Here is a 20,329-nt window from a genome sequence, read left to right as displayed (position 1 = left end):
CTATAGAATTCATGGAAGCCCTATTTCATTCCACCCCCATCTCGGAGGCTATGGACTAGGCCCATGATGTGCTCGACCCCAGCCTCCCCAGGACTGATCCAGCTCACTCAGACCACTGTGGGTCTTGGCAACAGTCCACAATGTGTTCAGTTCAGCTGATTTAGTCTGCTGCACCTCGCTCTTAATTGCCAAGGCTTCCCACCCCTACTGGATCCAAATCTCCCCTCAAGTTCTTCCTCTTAAGATACTCTGTCTAAACTTACTTTTTTGCATAGATACTCTTGAACATAAATAATCCCTTGCATTTCTTTTCCAGAATTATGTACCATGACCATAGATACCAAGCTGCAACCACAATCACTATCACCATCATCACCCTCCACTACAGTCACCATCAGCACCCCAACCTCCACCATCACCATCACCACCACCACAGCCTCTACCCTCCCAAGGGTCAAACATGAATAGTCTGGATGCAGAGACTCAGAGTACCTTCCCAAAAGTTACACTCAGTTGGGAACCCCAAACTCATTACTTACAGGTGAACAGATGGGCACCCAAAACTCCCTGCCTCCAACTTACTTCCAATAATTTAAAGTCTCCATATTTCACGTAGACTGTTTTGATGCCATTAAATGCAAGCTCCAGCTCCTTTAAGGCTGGAAATGTATGAAATGTCTCTACACAGGGGAAGAGAAAGAAATAATCAGCAGCTCGGAAATGATTTAAGATATTCATAATGACCATTCACTGGATCCCTACAGAGTCAGGCCAGGCACTGTGGGAAGGCAGCACTCTGGGGGGTGAGGCAGGAGGATCATAAGTTTTAGTCTAGCCAGGGCAACTTAGTAAGACCCTGTCTCAAAATTTAAAAAACAGGAAAGGACTGGGGATATAGCTCAGTGTGAGGGCCCAGGGTTCAATCTCTAGTACAATCTATATATATTGTATTGTGACTTTTCCCCCCTAATATTCTGGCATGAAGATTATTCCATGTTTAAACACAGAGATGTAATATCTTAATTATGTTCTATAGTATAACCATACTTTATCCATTTCCCTATTGACAGGTCATAGACTATCTAGATAAAAGGTAACCAAATTTTCCCCTTCTGCATGAAACTGGACTTTGGGTTACTATTTTCAGACCTGTCTCCCTGGTAACTAGAAACAAGTGTTGTGACAACTGTATTACTGAATAATATTGCTTGTGGTAAAAAAAAAATCACTCAGATTAATAAACTATATCTCAGACAGGGAAAACTATAAAGAAATAATAAACACCCAAAGCGGGTGTTTCCTGACATGTGGTGACTCCTTTAATCAAATACATCCTTCCTGGGAACTCTAGGTGCTAGGCTCATAAGGTATTATTAAGGCTACTGGTTACTGTGGGTAATGAGGTTTCTAAACTAGGGCGGCTTCTGCATTTACCCAACTACAAGTCATACTGTATCTGAGATGACATCTGGGGATGGCTCAAGAGAACGGCTTGTGGGTGGCTGTGTGGGCTGCTACATAGCCGTGAGGATTCCACTGAAGAGGTGCGATACTACTGGGACACTGTGTGGAAAAGCTCTGAGCCTTGTAAGTGAACCTGGTGCCCAGTGTGGCTACGGTAGCTTCGTGAGTCAGAATGCTCCACAGAGTCTAATAAAAGACTGAATATTTCAGGACTGGGTATTTTAGGAGGTTTCCAATGAGCTTCCTTGCACAGAATGTTTCCAAAGAATAAGTTCCTAGAAGTAGAACTACTAGATTAAAGTAATGGATCTTTTATGTTTTAAAGGGCAATGCCAAAATTACTTCCAAGACATCATATATTAATTTATCATATTTCAATCAGCTGAACACAAGAGTGTCTATTTTCATACCAGTGCTGAATGTCATCACTCCTTTACGTTTTTGCCAATATTTGGTAGGCACAAAATAGTGTCTTGGAGCTGTTCTAGTGATCTGTGAGGTTAAGCATCTTTTCATAGACCTATTGGCCTTTGTGCACCAAGCCAATAATCCTGAAAGGCCACAGGACAGGCATATCATCAGATGTTTCTTCAAAAATACCCATCAAGCTCAGTTCAACAAAACTCATCAATTTCCTGCTTGACCTGCCTCAAATGTGTTATTTTAGTGAGTTTTCCCTTCATTCTTCCCTTTCCCAACAGTCTCACAGGTTGCCAAGTCCTGTGATTTCGACCTCCTGCCAAATCTCTTTTAATCTTCACTCTTCACTACCGCCCTGCTCAGGCTTCATCCCCTCCCTAGAAAACAGAAATAACTCCCAGGTAGCCTGGCTTCCATCTTCTTCTCTTACAGTCAATGCTTTGGACAGTTGCTCCTCAATCTAAAGGCCTTTCAAGGCTGTCTTTCGATGGCTCGATTACATGCAAGTCATGTAAGGCCATTGAGGATCGAGTCCCTGCCACTTGCTTTAGTCTGAATTCTCCCCCACATATATTTCTTGGAAATACCAAGCCTCTTCCTTCTCTCCAGCCAGGTACTGCTGTTCTACATCTGTTCTGTTACCCCGAAATGCCTTTTTACCTTCTACTTCTTAAGTTACCTCCAGTCTCTTTTCTTTTCTTTTCTTTCTCTTTCTTCCTTCTTTCCTTCCTTCCTTTCATAGGCCTCACTAAGTCCAAGCTAGCCTGCCTCAGCTTCCTGAATGCTGGAATTACAGGCATATGCTACCATGCCCAACCCTATTCTTTTTCTGGTGTTAGCATAGGTGTTGCTCTTCTTAGAAGTTCCTTCGGACTCTCTGGATTGTGTTGAAGTCCTAATTATATGCTTGTATAGCTTTTCCTGATTCCCTCTATTACACTTTACTCTGTCTGAGCCTGCCTCTCCCATTAAAACTGTAAAGTCACAAGAATAAGAACTGGACACACTCTTTAAGGCCAAGTTGTTATACAGTCAAAATACCAACAGGGGTCACTGTGAATTTGCTGAAAAACTAAGAAGGCATCCTGCTCCTCTAGGAGTGTTCACTCACTTAAGCATCTATCTCATCTGTGTCTACAAGGTAGCCTGCAAGGGAGGAAGAAGGGAATTGTACCTATTTACAGAGAGGAAGAGCTCACAGAGAAATGTGCCAAGTAGAACCACGGCAGGACTGCAGGTCTGAGTGCTCTCCAGCACCCAGCCTGATGCACTGTACAAGACAGACAGTCCATGGATGGCTGGACAGACAAATCTTGACACAAGCAACTGTACTGACCAAGGGCAGAAGATAGTTTTCAGGTAGAAAATGCTCACCTAGTGGCAGTAGATTTTCTGAGGCATTGATATAAATCACAGAATGAAAATGCTTGAAGTCCTTTTCCTTTGCCTATAGGAAGGCATTTCAGAAAAGAAAAAGACAAAAACAAAAACAAAACATAAGATGAGTTCCCTGATTGCAAGCCTTGCTGAAACTCCAGGGCTGCTGCCAGAAGAAATAAAAGGTCTAAAGAGGTAAGAGACATCCTTAACATGAGAGCAGCCATGTGTTGAAGGCTGGGAGGGCTTTTCTGCTTTTTTCCTATCATGAAGTAAGTTACATGTACAGAAAAGCACAGTGAATGTCATGTAAAGATCTATGTATTATTCAGCTTATAATAAATGTGTATTTTGCTTTTTGCTTGAAATTTCACCATTCACCTCCACATCTTCCTTCTCAACTTTGTGACAATTGTCTTTACCTAGTGCTCATTCCTACTCCCGTTTTTAATTTGTATTATTTATACATACACACAGGTGTGTACCCATAAACCATGTAGAGTAGTTATGTGAAATAATAAGGGGACATCATTTTGTAATCTGTCTTTTCACTCAACATTTTATTTTTGAGATTTACTTGAATTGACGTAAGTAGCTATAGTCTATCTATTGATTGCCTGGATAGTATTCCGTTGTTAGATAATATTACAAGTTATCCCTTCCCAGTTTATGCATATTTCGCTATTTTATTACAAAAATGATACAGTATAGAGTCTTGTATATGCACCCTGATTGTAAGAATTTCTCTAAAGATATACCCCATCAGGTTGTAGGCTATTCTGACAGGAACTCAAGTGTTACACGAGGAATTATATTCTACCAAAATTCTATGGCAAACTCAAAACCAAAATCATAGGGTGAGTTCGTTTAATTTGTATCAAGTGAGACAATGATGATATTAAATTTGCAACAAAAGTTTGTGTCTGAATATAGTTTCCACCCAGTGACTGCTTGTCGGACCTTCCCTCTTTCCTTCCGCGTGGTACTGTTTCCCATCCTCAAGAACTCTGCAGGTACAAACACCATAACAGCCAGGTCTGGTACCCCAATCACATATTTGCTGCTGTTCTCACCTTGGAGAACTTCAGGCCACTCACGTTGATCCTGCACAGGTCTGACGGCTTCCTCACGCAGTGGTGCTTTAGCTGGACACAGGACACGGAGTCAGCACTCAACACTCCAACAAAATGTAATTAATTAAGCTATTTTTGTTCAGTGGTATTACATTGGTCAATATTGCTTATTAATTCATTAATTCATTAATCATTTACCCATTTATTCATGAAATAGTTACTAAGCACTACCTTGTACCATGTGGTATGCTAAACATATTAACAAAACTTTTTCTAAATCCTATCTAACACCTTGGGTATAAGGACATCTCTCTTTTTTGTTTTAATGAGAAAATGTTAAGAGAGTTAAGCGTGCCTTGCCTGAAGTCCCACGACTACTAACTGCCAGATCTATGATGTGAATCCAAACCTTCAATCACTAAACTCTATGCTCTTTTGCATGCTGTATGTCAGTCTACATAATTAAAAAGTTAGAAGCAAATTCCATTTTCAAAACTTCTATTTATGTTTAATAAACCACATTTCTTTTGCGAAGACAATGGAGAAAGAGAAGGAACATCTCAGGCTTCATAAAGCTTACAATCTCAGGGGATGCCAAATGGCAAGCAAACATTTATAAATGTAATAAATATTTTAGGAGAAATTCAAGATATTGTGAAAAACAGCAATGAGAGGTCCTAACTTCAATCTGAAAATAAGGAAGTATTTACTTGAGAAAGTAGTTTTTTCAGCTGAGAACTAACAGCTGAGTAGGAGTTGGTCCCATGAAAGTAGGTGGCAGGGGTGTAAAGGCTGCCAGGGCAAGAAAAACCAAGGGGCTTTGGAGAGGTTAACAAACAAGATGAGGTCAAAAAGGTGGTCTTTAGGTATGTGGGTCCATGTGGGCACTGTAAGGAGTATGGATTTTATCCCACAATTAGTAGAAAGATGTCAGGGATTTTTTTGGCAAGGAAGGATAGTAGTTTTATAAAAATTGCAAATTCTGATAATAGAAAAGATCAATGTAGCAGATGTTAATCACCTTCTCAATTTCTCCATTTCTTTCATGTTAAAGCACTAACGTTGTTCACATTTCCCCATGGACAGATTTTTAAGTCCCAGCTCTAAGAGATAAATCTTGATCTGTTTAGGCCAATGGTAGAGGTCTCATGAGTGGCCAATGATTTTTGGACTTGTAATATAGGTCTGGCCAATGAGATATGTACTGAGTTTTGAGGACAGGGATGGGTGATCAGTTTGGGGAAGGTTTTTCTTTATCTAAAAATAGGCATGAGACTATCACAGTCGTTTTTCTACTCCTGGCTGTTATCCTACATGAAAACCTGCTTTGCTGTAGCCACCTTGGGATCATGGAATCAATCAAGCTAAGAAGATATAGCAATATACTAAGGATGGTAGGACAGAATAATGGAAGAAACGTGAGCCTTGGTAGATGTTATGAAGCCAGTATAATAACCAATCTTTTAACGCCTCTGCCTTTTTTGTGTGTGATATAGAAGCAAGCTAACTGGCTTAAACTAGTTAGAAAGTTACTAGGATAGTCCAGTAAGAAATGATGTGGCCAAGTTAAAGACGGTGGTGCTACAAATGGCTAAGGAGTGCTAGAGAAAAAGACGGATCTGACAACTATCTAACAAAAGTGCCAGATTTGGTAAAGTTAGGGTGAGGGCAGTGAGGGAGAGGCAGGTATAAAAGATAACCGCAAGTTATTGGCTTGGTGACTGGCTAGGTAAAAATGTTAACACAGAAAGTATAATAAAACCTAGGAAAAGGATGTGGAGTTGGAAGATTGGTGCTGAGTACAGTATGAGGTATCGGCGAAATATTCAAGTGAAACTACGTAATGGACAGAGTGGATATTCTATCACTCTGAGCAACAACCTTGCTGCTTCTGTCACTTAAAGTGTCAACAAGCTTTAGGGATTAAACATGGGAATGTATAGCAGTATCTGCTGGATAATGGTTCTGGGATCTATCTCAGATACCAAAATATTCAAATACTGAAGTCTCTTAGATAAAATGGCATCGTATTGATGTAGGAGATTCAAGCAATGGCAGGCTGGCTAAAAGACAGCATGGAAGCTGTCAATTATGAAGATCTGGAAAGGAGGCTGAGAACATGATGTACCTATGTAACCTGATCTGGAACAGATGCGACCTGTCAGCTATGGCCAGGATGTGTGCACAGAGCAACTTCCAATGGACCGGATCTAGGAGGATATACAAAGACAGCGCTCCTTAACCCTGCTGCCACTGCAATCTTGCTGTTCTGCTCTACTTATTTCGATAGCGGCCCATCCTGCCATTGCAGAATGTATCTCTTCTTGTTCTTCCCTTTCCTTTCACTCTTTCCTTATCTTTTCCCTCTTCTTTTTGATGTTAAATACAAGTTGTGTTTAACTGTTCACCAGCCATCCTAGCCAATTCTTTGGGCAGAACAGAGAGAGTCAAGAATCTTTCGATGCCACGCCGTCCAAAACCAGTATTTCCATAAAAATCTATGTTCAGGGCTGGGGATTTAGCTCAGCGGGATAAGCACCTGCCTGGTAAGCGTGAGGTCGTGAGTTCAATCCCGGAACCAAAAAAAAAATCTGTGTTCATTTTCCTGTACACTTATAATACCTAAGACAATGTAAATAATATGTAAATAGTTGTTATTCTTTATTGTTTAGGGAATAATGATAAGAAAAAGAGTCTGCGCTTGTCCAGTGCAACCTTTTACTTTTATATTTTCAGTCTGTGGTTATTTGAATCTGTGGATGCAGAGCATATGGATATGCAGAGGCAACTGTATTCAGAAACAAACGAGGAAAAGACTACTCTGAAAAATATTTCTGCCCTTAGTGTTGTTTCAGTTCTTCCTCTAAGTGAGAAGTGGATATAATAATGAAACAAATTCCACAGGTTCTACAAACAGCTAATACTATGCTCCTGAAGTGAGATGAAACCAAGCAAGTTCTCTTTCAACCTCTGAGCTCTGCTGATACCCATCTCTTGGGAACCATAAACAGAAACTGGCAACAAAGTAGAAGGCCAGAGCACTCTTCTCAAGGAGCTAAAGACCTGGACTGCCCATTAATATTGATTTACAAAATACGTCTTCTTTGCAAAGCCACTCAGGTATACAGAGTCGATGTGAAATTACCTAGTTGATTTCCAACATGGTCAACCCAGCTCTCTTCATAAAGCCTGCCCTAAGTCCTGGGTGACATCTAGCCAGCTCCTCTGGCTTTTAGCCAGACATTAAAGGCAAAGGACAAAGGCTATAGGAGAAAAGACCCTTCCCAATCCTGTCTGGAAATACCACCTCAGAGCAGAGTGGGAATTACCCTATCTGATTAGGCACTGGAATGAAATTTTCAGTTGACTCTTTCGCCTTGAATTACTTTTTTGCTTCTCCAGTTCAAGCAAGATTTTTTATTTCATGTAATGTAAAGATACAGACATTCAATGGAATAAACTACAGATCTTATCCTGTCATAGCCATTTGTAGACTGTGGGACTTCAGCCAAGGAAACAGCCTCTGGGGGCCTCAGCTTTCCCGCCCACCCAAAAGCAACAATATAATAGGAATATCAATATCACATTGATCACAAGGTAGACTTAGAGAAGGCTATGTATGTACACAGTTTTGGGTTCCTTCATGATCTAGGCTGTGCTCAATTTGCTAACCAACATCACTCATAGTTTGGAATGGGGTGGGGGTAACTGTACAGAGCAGGTAACTCCTTGCCCCAGACGGAACAAAAACAGGTGAAAAAAGGGAAAATCCTCGCCATTCACTCCCTCTGCCAGCTGACCCTGCCAACTCCAGGACACATTTTCTCTCACCAGAAAAGCACGGTCCAGGATGTGTCCGGGAATGTCTGTTTGGCTTTTCTGCTGGGATAGTTTCTTCTTCCCAACTTCAAAATGAACCTTCTTCTGGCTTTCTTGACTTTTGGAAGGTGCTGCAATACCCTGGAGCTTCTTCTTGAGGTTACCTTTCCGAGACACTAACCAATGCCCTCTCCCTGTTGAGATGATCAAAGCAATGAGAACGGATAATCTCCAAGGCTTGGAGTTGTTGAAAGTAGTTAGCGGGATGGAGATTGAAAACCATAGAGCCTGAGCAGAAGGAAAAGCATAAGAAATACCCAGAAATAGGAAAGGTTAGGATCCCATAGAAAGATACAGCTGCAGGCACCAGACCCCCACTGGGTCTCTTCCTGAGCAGCCTCACCTGTCTCCGGAGCTTGCCCAGTTTATCTGACCACTGCTGCTCATCCTGCCTCTTAGATGCAGTTCTTGCCCTATGCATTAGGTGACCCCTTGCCCACTCCAGCCCTGGGCCTGGCAGTCTAGGCACATCATTTCCCAAGGCTGACCCCCACTAGGACATGGGATTTGGTTCTTCTTCATCTTATGCTCATATCCTTGACTCTTGGAGACACCAGCCTAAATTAATGCCAAAACCCCCAACATTGCCAGGAGGGAAGGGCCAAAAGGTCAGGAGATAACATGAGACTCTGAAGGTCAAGATGGGCAGGTCAGCTCAGATAAACCATGAAAAGTCCTGAAAACCCACAACAGTTGTGATGAAATAGGCTTTTAGGAAGAAGAGTAACCAGGAGGATGGTTTTCTTGGTGGCTTTTCCATAATTTTCATTTTGAGATAATTTTAGACTTTCAGAGAAATTGCAAAAAATAGTAGAGTGAGCTCCCACACTGCCTTCACCCAGCTTCCTTAATGCTCACATCTTATATTGATAGAATTTTCAGTGCGGAAGGGAACCATCTGATAGGATTTTGGCGCGGCTGAAAAGATAAGAACTATGAAATAAAAGAGACCTTTATCTTAAGAATGTGGGGAGAGACCCCCTGACCCTCCGGGGTCTGGCATTCTCTCCGCCAGACACGTGGTGTGGGGGGCATACATGTAGCTTAGGTTTGGGGTGGTGCCTAAGGGGCATTAGCGATGCACAGGTAGCCCACTGGTATTCATTTAGCGCCACAGATGAATTGCCTAGGGGCAGGAAAGATGACCTCAAAATAGGGAGCCCCTTGGTTCCGCCTCCAAGGCTTTACCTGCTACAGTGTCCCATCTGGGGCAAAAACCTTTCAATATAACACAATTACTGAAACCAAGTAATTAACTGAGTCATTAATCTCAGCTCTTCTTTGAATTTTGCCAGTCTCCTCACTAACGTCCTTCTGTTCCAGGATTTAACCCAAGACCTTACATTATGTTTAGTTGTCATAGCTCCTCAGTCTTTCCTTTCCTTTCCTTGTGTAGCTTCAACACTTACAGAGTTTGGGCAAAATGTGCTTTGAATTCAACTTGTTCGATGCTTTCCCATGGTCAGATTAGGGCTCTGCAATTGGCAAAGCTGTGCCTTTCCCAGCACATCATTCCAAGGAATTCATGAGATCATTATACCTTATTTCTGGTAATGCTACTTTTGATCACTCGATTGAAATGGTGTGTGTCTGGTTTCTCTACTAAGAAGTTAGTATTTTTCCCTTTGTAATTAATAAATATACTTTGAGGCTACTCAAATGTCCTTTTCTTCATCAAAATTTCACCCACTCACTCATGGTTACGTATCAACTTTGCTAGGCTATATGTGGTTATTCAGTCAAACACTAGTTGCTGTAATGGTATTTTGTAGGTCACTAATATCTACAATCAGCTGATATGAAGTAAAAGACTATCTTTGATAATGAGAATGAACCACATTTGAACCATTTGTTTAAAGACCTTAGGGAGCAAAACCTAAGGTTTCCTGGGGGAAAAGAGAGCTTGCCTCAAGATTACAGCATTAGCTCTTCTCCAGGGGTTTCCTCAATCACATATGGAAATTCCTGGTGGGAGGGAATATCTCTCTCTGTCTCTGTCTCTGTCTCTGTCTCTCTCTCTCTCTCTCTCTGTCTCTGTTTCTGTCTCTCTCTCTCTCTCTCTTTCTCTCCTCCTCCTCCTCCTTCTACTCATCTTTGAAGAGCCCAAACTAATAATATCTTCAGATGGTTCTGACCTCCACAATATTGATTGTGATGTTTGAATAGTGATTTTTATACCTTTTTATTCTATACTTATTAATTGGATTCTACGGTAAAGAAGAGATACTTTTTCCTTCCCCTTATGATCCGAACATTTATTTGTATTTGGACTCACATTCATTTACTCTATGGTTTAGAGTCTCTGATTTATTTCATTGCTCAGACCATCCCAGCTTTGGCTATAAGGAACTCCACTGTTTTGTTCCTCTCTTTCAACTTGCTTCCATTTTATTTTTTAGTACTTCTTTACTTTCTGGCATCACAAGAAATTCCATGCTCAACTTGTATTTTTCCCTGCCCCAGTGTCCAAACATCTATTTATCTGAAGAGTCCTTGTTTCTTTCACTGGAGAATGACATTTAGAAACTAAGATGCTGAGGTACCTTTCTCGGTGTACATACACAAATGGGCACTAACATTTTGGATACATACTGGTATCTGTATCAATGTACCTGAGAGAGAAAAAGAGACAGAAAGACAGACAGACAGACAGATAGAGACACAGAGAGACAGAAAAACAGAGAGAGAAAGAGAGAGACAGAGAGACAGAGATACACTGGAGGATTCTAAACAAGTAGGTGGCCAGGAAAGGTCCTCATGTGAAAAATAAAATCATTTTATAGAAGTGAGGAAAAGAGACTGGAGAAAAAGGTTCTTCTAATAGTCTGTGTACAGTAGTCTCACCTCATCTGAGATTTTGTTATCTGTGGTCAGTTACTGACAGTCAACCATAGTATAAAAGTACTAAATAGAAAATTTCAGAAGTAAAGAATTCATAAGCTTTAAATAACTTTCATTGCATTACATTGTCATGATTGTCCTATTATCTAAACCGAACATTCTAACTATGCACATGTTAATCTGTATTTATACTTTACAATTTATCATGAGTAAGTATGTATACAGAAGTTCAATATAGATAGGGTTTGAACTATTTACAGTTTCAGGCATACACCAGGGGTCTTGGAACATATCCTGTGCAGGGAAAGGGGGACTAAGATACATAGTGACCAACATGTCACAACATCTGGAGTAGACAAGGTGTACTTCTCTCTTGCTCTACCCTTTCAAAGCAACAATACAACAATAGTTCCAGATAGTGTTGCATCTATCAGGCCCTGCTTTAGAGGAGTCCCTGCTCCACAGACTAGAAAAATATTTGAAAAACTTCTTAGCAGAGTCAGGTTTAAGGCATTTTATTTAGTAGCTGGGAAGAATATGACTATTCAGCAGATAAGAAACACAGGCAAAAGAATGAGGCAGGGTGGTCAGACGGCTTGCAGGAAGAAGCTGGGGAAGGGACAAATACTGGAACATTTGGGGCAAATCAAAAACTGTGAAAAAAGACAGCACTAGGGGAGCGGGCATGGGCATGGGGCTGAAGCCCAGACTAAAGGCAGGTTTAACTGTGGATGAGAGAATGCAGCAGGAGGAGGATCGGTGAGCAGCCAGTGAGTAGCGGGACTCTAAACATGCACTGCAGAGGCTCACTAAGCTGCTGCAAGATAGGGGAGGGCACAGGACGAGGTGGTACAAGAGGCAGCAGCAGTGACAGGGCTGGAGAGGAAGACATGGATACGGGTACTAGGATAAAGCAGGAGCTGAGCGTGAAGAAAACGAAAGCTGATAAATCACCTGACCTTCTGGCATCCGAAGCAGACTTTTGGCGGGAAAGCAGTTGTTCAGGTAAGGCTTCCCATCATCCATCTTGTAGATGCTTGAAGCAGCCATCTCCCTGGAGCCAGCAAGAACAGTTGGGAGTCAGAAGAGCAAGGAAGTGTAGCACAGCACAGCGCCCACCCCAGCACAGCTCATAGCCCATCAGGGCCACTATTCCCTGCACATAGCCTGCCCCAGGGGTCCCAAGGCCCACCGGCCTGCTTCAGAAATGAGCTAGTCATTTAGATGAAGAGGGAAACAAAGCCCTGGTTTTTACAGTTCAAATAAATCCTACACAGTGGATTCATAGGAGGAAAAGTATTATGTCTGGGCCTTGACCTGGTTTGAACTGAAACTCTATCTTTCCTTGTGGTGTGACTGAGTTAAGTTATAATGTCTTCCCTAAACCTTGGTTTTCTCACTTGCAAAATGGGGGGTACAATCCCATGTTAACAGAGGAATGTGAAGATCAAGTGAGGAAGGAAGTGCTTAACATATATTAAGTGCTCAGTAGAAGTATTTTTAGTTTAAACAGATTTCAGAAAAAAAAGAAGGCCTTACATTTAGGGAAGATGTTGTGTAAATAAGAGGTCTGAACTGGATAGATAAGGATTTGAAGGAAGAATTGAGTTTACTGACAGGGAAGGATACACATTCCAAACAGAAAGGACACTAACATTAACAGCATGTGGTGAGCAGTAAAGAAACATCCTCCCAGGAGGGGATGGATATGTGTCTGAAATCTTAGTAAGGCTGGGCAGGAAGGATGGCACCTGCTCCGGGGCATTTGGTAACTGGTTAGGAGCTCAGGCTCCATCCTGTAGGTACCTGCGAGCCACGGACAATTTCTGGGCTACTAGAGCCATGACCCAAGCTGTGCTTGTGAAAGAAGAGGTCTATCAAACGTGTTAGAAGGATGTGATTGCCAACAGGTACTGCAGGTAGGGGGTACTAGCAAACCAGGGGTGACTCGGGGAGATTCTAAGTGAAAAACGGAAGAATGAAAGAATAAAAGGGAAGGGAGAAAGGAAAGGCAAAGTAAAAGAGGAACAACTAACCTGCTGTAAACACAAAGTATGAGCATTTAAGATATTAACAAAGGAGGAAGGAGGAGCAGCCTCTGGAGGATTCTGAAAGGAATTCGAGAGAAGGCAACCTAGGGGTGGAGGATGGGCAGAGGCTGTTAGGTAAAACCTAGGGAAGCGACACCTAAGGGAAGAGGGCCAGAGTAGCACAAAAGGCAGGTAAGGTGAGGATCAAAAACAGGCCATAGGGGGCTGGGGATTTAGCTCAGCGGCATAAGCGCCTGCCTTCAAACAGGCAGTCATGAGTTCGATCCTGGGTACCGATAAAAAAGGAAAAAAAACAGGCCATGAGGAAGTAGGAGGCCAGTTTCTGGGGAAGGGCAGTTAGAAAATCTCTTCAACTCTATGGGAAAGGGAAGGGAAGGTGAGGAAGTACAGAAAGTTGATGTGTGACTGTGAAGGGGAAGGAGAAACAAGTGAGAAGGAAGGCAAAGTCAAGAGACGGGCTAGAGGGCAAGACCAGGGCTGGGGGAAGGTGCACTCACCTTCCTCTTAGTCCCAGCCTTGGTGGAATCTATCACTCAGGAGATGAAGTGCGGAGCCATAGTGCGTGGGTTTGTGTGGCCTTGCACGTGTTGCTTAACTTTTCTATGCTTCAGTGTCTTCCCCTACGAAATGTGGACAGTTAAGTACCCCGAATCCATAGGGCTGTTAGAGTGATCAAGTAAGCAAGTGCTTGTGAAAGGATTCGGAACAGAGCTTATACTATTCTACAGCTACCTGGGTAGCTTATACGGATTCTTTTCAATTCTGACAATTATTAACAGGATGACAAAGGCTGGGCTCTACCTACAAACTGAAATGAAAGAGCTGGCAGGGCAGGAAAGGCTGAGAGTTCAGGAGAAAGATGGACTGAAAGAGTTGCTGGCCCAGACCGGACACTTTAACCAGGAAAAAGCTGCAGCCAAGTTAGGGGACTCCTGTCTCCCCCGCCCCCTATAGATTTAACTGTAACCCTATACCCCCATCCCTAGGAACCTGTGTGCCAATGAAATACCTGTGCATCTCTAATGGCCTTCGGGCACTGCCCTAAGCTTAGGCTATTTATATTCCCCCATGCTACGTGTCCGAGAGAGATCGCCAGATTCCAGCGGCCAGTGCGCCAGTCTCCTCTCCCTGTGTTCCCGGAATAACCACGGGCCCCGGGTGCAGTGAGATGCTGCGCCCCGGGGCCGGCAGGGGGGTCTCTCCCCGCATTCCCGAAATAAAGCCACCGCCGACCACTACTTTCACGGCCGTCCACTCCACTCCTTCCACGGACTTCTTCCTCGACCTCTTCCCCTCTTCCTCTCCCCTCTTCTCAGACCTAACATGGACAGATTGAGAGCCCTCACTGAGAGGACAGGAGAATGAGCATCTGAGTCTAGGTTAGAGGTACTTATGGTGGGGAGAACAGGGCAGGCTCTCATGGCTGGAGGGAGAAGAAATTCAAGTGTCCCTTCCTCTTAAAGAATAATAATACAAAAGGAACAATCTTTGACTTCCTATCTGTGGTGCATATGTGTGCATGCTCATACATGCACAAAAGTTGGGGAGATAACTGGTTTTAACTCTACAGCCTGAGTCAGGCTTTTTTTTCATCAAATTACTATTCTCTTTGGGAAGCCAGACACAACAATAATTCCTCAAAGGAGTGAATACTCATAATCAGAATTTTATTTAGCATCTGTCAGTCAATAATTCTGATGTTAAAGAATTGCTAAGAAAAAAAATACACAACTCTCTGACACAGTCTGATGTCAAACTTTGCAAGAAGCTACATTTTAGCCTTAAGTTGCAAATACAAATGGTTACAGGAGTTGAGCAGATCACCTGAGTGAGTGTGGAAAGCTGAACGTGAGAGAAAAGGGAGTAAAGGCATAGCATGTGTTCATGAATGAGTGTGCATGTGCCTATAGAGGAAGCTACTGCTCAGTCTTGCCAATCGCTGCCATGCAGAAATGTAAGTCAGTGTTGCTATATTCACCCATATTTTCCAGAGAAAAGAGAATAAAAATCCCCTGCCTCAGGGAATTAGAGTAAGAATTAAATAAAGTAATAGATAAAACTCATAAAAATAAAAACATATTCCTAGACACAGACAAGGTGCCACCTCTTCCACACACCTTCGCTGAATTTTCCTGATTCCCCTCCAGTACTGGGGACTGAACTGAAGGTCTTGCACACCTTAGGTAAGTATTCTACCATTTTAGTGCTACATTTATCGCCCTTTTTATCTTGAGGCAATGTCTTCCTAAATTATCCATACCGACTCAGACTAGCCATCCTCCTACCTCCACTTCCAGAGTGGCTGGGATTACAGCTTACACCATCACACCTGGCCTTCACTAAACATTCTAGTGGGAAATAATTGTGCTTCTATTAAGCTCTAGAATTATTTCTTCAGTTTCTCTTTCATACCCTCACTTCTTTCTATCTTACAAAATTACTAAAAATCATGCAAGTCTCTTTCAAGGGACTATGAATCTTGGAAGTTTGGAAATATGTCCAATTCATTGTCTCTCTTCCACTCTTGGAATTCAGCTGATAAGAACCAGTCAGAAGACATGTGTGTTCCATAAAAATTTTTAAAAAGATATGTGTGAGCCAAAAGAGGGCTATGATGCCGTTGATAGGGACCAAGAGTATAGGTATATCTAATATTTCTATTTAGACTCCAAGACCCCAGGGAAAGGATAGTAGCTATAGTATTCAACAATTTCTCCCTAATACAGCTCCTGGCATATAACAGATTTCATAAATATCTGCAGAATGAACACTGGTATCTCCTTTGACCCAATTCAGGGCACTATGAACTTTCTGAGCCCTAACCCCTCCTGCAAAGAATTGAGGTTCATGCATTCCTGTGACATCCCATACTTCTCCTAGTATAGTACTTCTCATTCTTTTATAATTGTTTCTCTGCTCACCAACTTCCCACTTGCAATGGGGCCTATGTTTACCGGCATAGTAAGTGTTATGGTTTGAAAACTGGTGGTCAACTTAATGCCAGCTAGATTACATAAGCATAAGCATTACATTGAGAGAAGATGCTCCACCTGAGGAGGGTTGCCAGGATAAATAGGTGGAGAAGAAGGGAGATGAGAGAGGGATTGAGGCATTAAGGAGGCATTGTGGGTTCTCCTACGAGTTGTTGTCCGAGCTGTTGGTTCTCCTGGAGAAGCTTTGGTCTTCACATCAAGCATTGCTTCCTGGCTCCAGAGGGGAAGACATGTGCTGCCTGGTCTCCAGGATGAACTCGTCACGCTGTTTCCTCGCCCGTACCCAACTGTGCTTGTCGTTGGAGGAGCTCGGGGCCTCCATGTCGCTGAGGACAACTGTGGTGCCTTTCAGGACAGCCCCGCTCTTTGTTGTGAGTGTGACTTCTCGGCTCCAGTGTAGAACCCTCATCCCACTAGCACAGCTACTTTATCCTGCTGGCACAGACTTTCTGGCTTCCACCGCTGACCCTTGGGTCTTTCCGGCACCAATCCGGAAAAGAGACTGGCGTGAGTCCTCGTGGGCTCTGGACTTCCAGTTGGACTCGTGGAGGCGTTGTCCTGAGCTCTGGGTTTTTATCTGGACTCATGTGGGACATTGCCGTGGGGTTTAGACTACTGACTAAATAATTTACATCTTTGGTGTTGCGGATAGATTTCCTGCATTTTCTTGTGTTAACTCCCGGTGACCATTATAAAAATATTATAAACTCCATGTCCTGATCTGAATTGTTCTCTGTTTACAACCCCTGACTACAACAGTAAGGATTATCGTTATAATACTTCTTAGTCTGCCACTTTTATAGCACCTAGCACAGAGCCTAGAAATCACTAGAAATATGCTGGGAAGATTAATGGGTAGGTAAAGAGTTGCAAACAGATTCATGTTCAGTCAGTTTGTCTTTCAAGAAATCTCTAGTGACAACCACACTTACTTGTTAAACAGCTGAATAAAGAAATGAGTGAGTATATGATTGGCTGGGAAATGTTAAGAGATGACTGTTGGAAAAGGATTCAGCAGTTCATAAAATAACAGAACCTGGTTTCTGATCGACAGAGTACGTACTTGATCTTTGACTCTGAAAATGGCCGCTTGACTTCCTTTTTCTTTTGTTTCTTGACCTGTTTCTTGACCTGCAAAATAGATATTATATTCCTTTTCAGGCTGCTATTCAGAGTTCTTGAATTTTCTGACAAATTGTATCCTACAGTTGTAGAGGATCATCTGGGTCCTTGAATAAAGAGCAATTACCTCCACTTTGACCAAACCTGGCCTTATCTTTATGTACCGATATGTACAGAGCTGGCTAAGCTATTTCCTTTTCCCTTCGGTTGGCTCTAAGCAATGTGAACAGGGCTAGCTGAAGCACAGATGCCTAATTTTTGAAGATAGACAGAGTGTTCCCGCCTTACCTCAGTGTTTCCCTAAATGGTTTAGCCCAGCAGGATGGCAGAGCCAGTACTCCAGGAATGTGGACTGGGTTAAGCCTCCAGTTCAGAAGCTCTGACTTCCCAGGGCTCAAAAGTTTGCGTATCGGAATTGAAGCACCACCACTTAAACATTAAATGCTACCTCAATTGTGTTATGTAGATCACATTTTCTGCATATCCTTCTCTCTAAATATTGCAGAGGTGCTTTCTGGTTTCCTAGCTAGCTCAGCTCACAGTACTCATAATTCCTGCCATTCTCCTACTCATTCATCCTCTAGCCAGTCCCTCTTTCATGAATTAATAAAATCCGGGTTAGGCCTTGGGTCGAGGCCTTTGCTCTGAGGAATCTTCATTCTGGCTATACTTATGACACCACGCCCACCGCCAACCGGCTCCCCATAAACTATATCTTAGTGTCTTTATTCTCACCATAGGTTGCACTGGAGGTGGGAAATTGGAATTAACTCACTAGAATTCCAATAACTTTTCCATGGAATTACAAATATAAACTTTCTGGATGGCAACAAGGATGGGAAAAGGGACTTCTGTGAGCTTTCTGCTCCAAAATTTGGAGGCCTCAGGAAAAAAATATTTCTAATGATGAAAGAAATAGCTCGATAGGAGAAATAGATATAGCTGGAAAGGGGTATAGAAGAACAGTTTCATGACAATGAAGTGTGCTTGCATTGTTAAAATAAGATATGAAATGCACAAATAAGAACAGAAGGGATTATTAATGGTTACTGAAATGAAATAAATTTCTGTAGGATAAAAGTCACAAAAGCAAAATTGAAGATAAGACTTGGGATGGGAAAAGATATTTGCTATGCATATAACATAAAACACAAGCCAAACTCGAGCATATAGAACTAGAAATAAATAATCATAGAAATTCCAATTCCTATGAAAAATATTAGGTGAGAAGGCATAGATCTCCATCGGAAGGCCAAGAAGGGACATAACTCCTGGGTTACATTTTTTAGAAGATAATCCCAAGAGAAATATGAAGTTTATGGTGTGGGGGGGGGGGAGTCCAAGTTCTAGACTTGATTGAGGCTGCCTTCCTGGTTAACTTGAGCAGCCTCTTAAAGGGCTAACATCAATATAATTAAAGCACCTCCTATTTCCAAAACACATATTCTTTCTCTCATGCACACATGAACACACATACACATACACAAACAGAGTCCCTCATTTACATCTATATACACTTGCTTATCTATTTTTCTGACATACTAAACTTCTGCACTTATTTTTTGCTCAGTTTGACTCTCCTCCTCTGTGTCACCATCTCAGACCCCCTTTTTACTGGAGGCACTCTATCACACTATTGTAATGGCCAGTTTCCCCTGACTGTTCTGTACCCGGCCAACCTCAGACTATGAATCCCTCCAAGACCAGGCCTTAGATCCTGCTTCTCTCTCTATTCTGAAGCACCTTATAAGGGACTGGCATAAGAAATTGTAATGAGTGTTAAACCAAGCCAAGAACAAAGTGCTCATGGAGAACATCACTATTGCTTGCGAAGAAGGAAGGAGCAAAGATCTGAAAGGTAGGGGCTGGGGATTTAGCTCAGCGGCATAAGTGCCTGCCTTGCAAGCAGGCAGTCGTGAGTTCAATCCCTGGTACCGATAAAAACGAAAAAGACAAAAAAAAAAAAAAAAAAAAGATCTGAAAGGTTTCACAGGGCAAGTGACAGAGCTGGGTTTTAAAACACGAAAGTTGCAAAGGTGAAACAGCAACATCAAGAAGCTACAGGGACTTCGACCAAAGCGGCAAGCAATTGCTTTACGGGAGTCAAAAAATCTAATTTTATATTCTTTAGTAGTCATATTTCCATGAAGTAAGCCTTGCCAAGAAAGATTTCTATCTGTTCGATTCAGAGGATGTGCTGAGTGATTAGAACAGGCTCACTACATAGTAAGCACTTCATTACATATTTATTTCATCATTTGAATATTTATGGGGTGTATATAGGGATTTTAAAAAAACCAATATAATGGAGCATATACTATTGCAACACTCTAGATCTCTAGAACAGTGGCACGGGTCTGTTGTAATCCACCTGTATACCTTAGTACAGTGTCAGGCAATGTTGACGCTCAATAAATATTTGCAGGGAAAATTGGATATATAGAATGCGATTACATCTTAAAACTGTAAAAGCAGAGTGCCAAAGGGAAATAAAATGGCCTTTGAAGCAAAAGAAAATAAAGGTTCTAATACACACTCTCTGGCACTGGATAACTAAGTTGCTCAGTTTCTTCGTCTTGTGCTGGAGTCAAGTGAAAGATGAATGTACAGCAAAATGCACATAGGGCACTGAGTGGCAAGCCAGTAGAGGAGCGCAGTACATTTGAGGTCTACACGAAATATGACTAACAACTAAGAAGACAATTGCTTGAAAAAATTGGGTAAGTGTCCTAACAGGGCTAGAAGAGGATGAATGATGTGCTTTTCCCCGCCTTTTTGCAGACTTCACATCTAGGACGGAGGAAACTCACGCAAACTAAGTTTCCACTCGCACCTGCCTCCGTCGTCGCTTCCGCTTCCGAGCAGTCTTCGGACGCGACTGGACTGTTGGGCAGGATGCACGCCTGCGAATCTCCGGGAGAACTCCTAGCCGCTCCACGATGGTGTTTGCCACTATAGTCCTCACCCACTCCTTAGTAACCAGGACGCCTTCACTGGCCCCCTAGGCGGCAACCGGCCGTCGGGACTTCTAACTACAAGTCCCAATAAGCCTCGCGTCACTTCCGCTAACAACCAGTCGTCAACGCGCCTGAGCCACGGATTCCGATAG

At 42.4% G+C, this 20,329-nt stretch overlaps 1 protein-coding gene across 5 annotated transcripts in view; it reads right to left on the bottom strand.

Annotated features, from left to right (window-relative positions):
• Window positions 1–20,255, bottom strand: part of Xrra1 (X-ray radiation resistance associated 1) — a 67,185-nt gene extending 46,930 nt beyond the window's left edge. For 2 of the 5 annotated variants that reach the window (XM_003463398.5, XM_063256498.1), the window contains exons 1-7: window positions 20,054–20,255; window positions 17,162–17,229; window positions 12,014–12,108; window positions 8,166–8,347; window positions 4,335–4,406; window positions 3,259–3,331; window positions 583–680 (exon numbers count right to left, since the gene is read on the bottom strand). In XM_003463398.5, the coding sequence (XP_003463446.1) occupies window positions 583–680; window positions 3,259–3,331; window positions 4,335–4,406; window positions 8,166–8,347; window positions 12,014–12,104 (516 nt within the window). In that variant the 5' untranslated portion in view covers window positions 12,105–12,108; window positions 17,162–17,229; window positions 20,054–20,255. Of the gene's footprint in view, window positions 1–582; window positions 681–3,258; window positions 3,332–4,334; window positions 4,407–8,165; window positions 8,348–12,013; window positions 12,109–13,602; window positions 13,726–17,161; window positions 17,230–20,030 lie in introns of all 5 variants that reach the window. The other 3 variants (XM_063256495.1, XM_063256496.1, XM_063256497.1) reach the window with 3 other exon arrangements.
• Between the last annotated feature and the right edge of the window lie 74 nt (window positions 20,256–20,329).

The sequence above is a fragment of the Cavia porcellus genome, unplaced genomic scaffold, assembly GCF_034190915.1.
Source record: "Cavia porcellus strain 051 isolate PalLab524CR breed Dunkin Hartley unplaced genomic scaffold, mCavPor4.1 scaffold_9, whole genome shotgun sequence".
NCBI classification, from domain to species: Eukaryota; Metazoa; Chordata; class Mammalia; order Rodentia; family Caviidae; genus Cavia; species Cavia porcellus.
The sequence above is the reverse complement of the archived record's forward strand: the minus strand, read 5'-3'. Positions and strand labels throughout refer to the sequence as shown.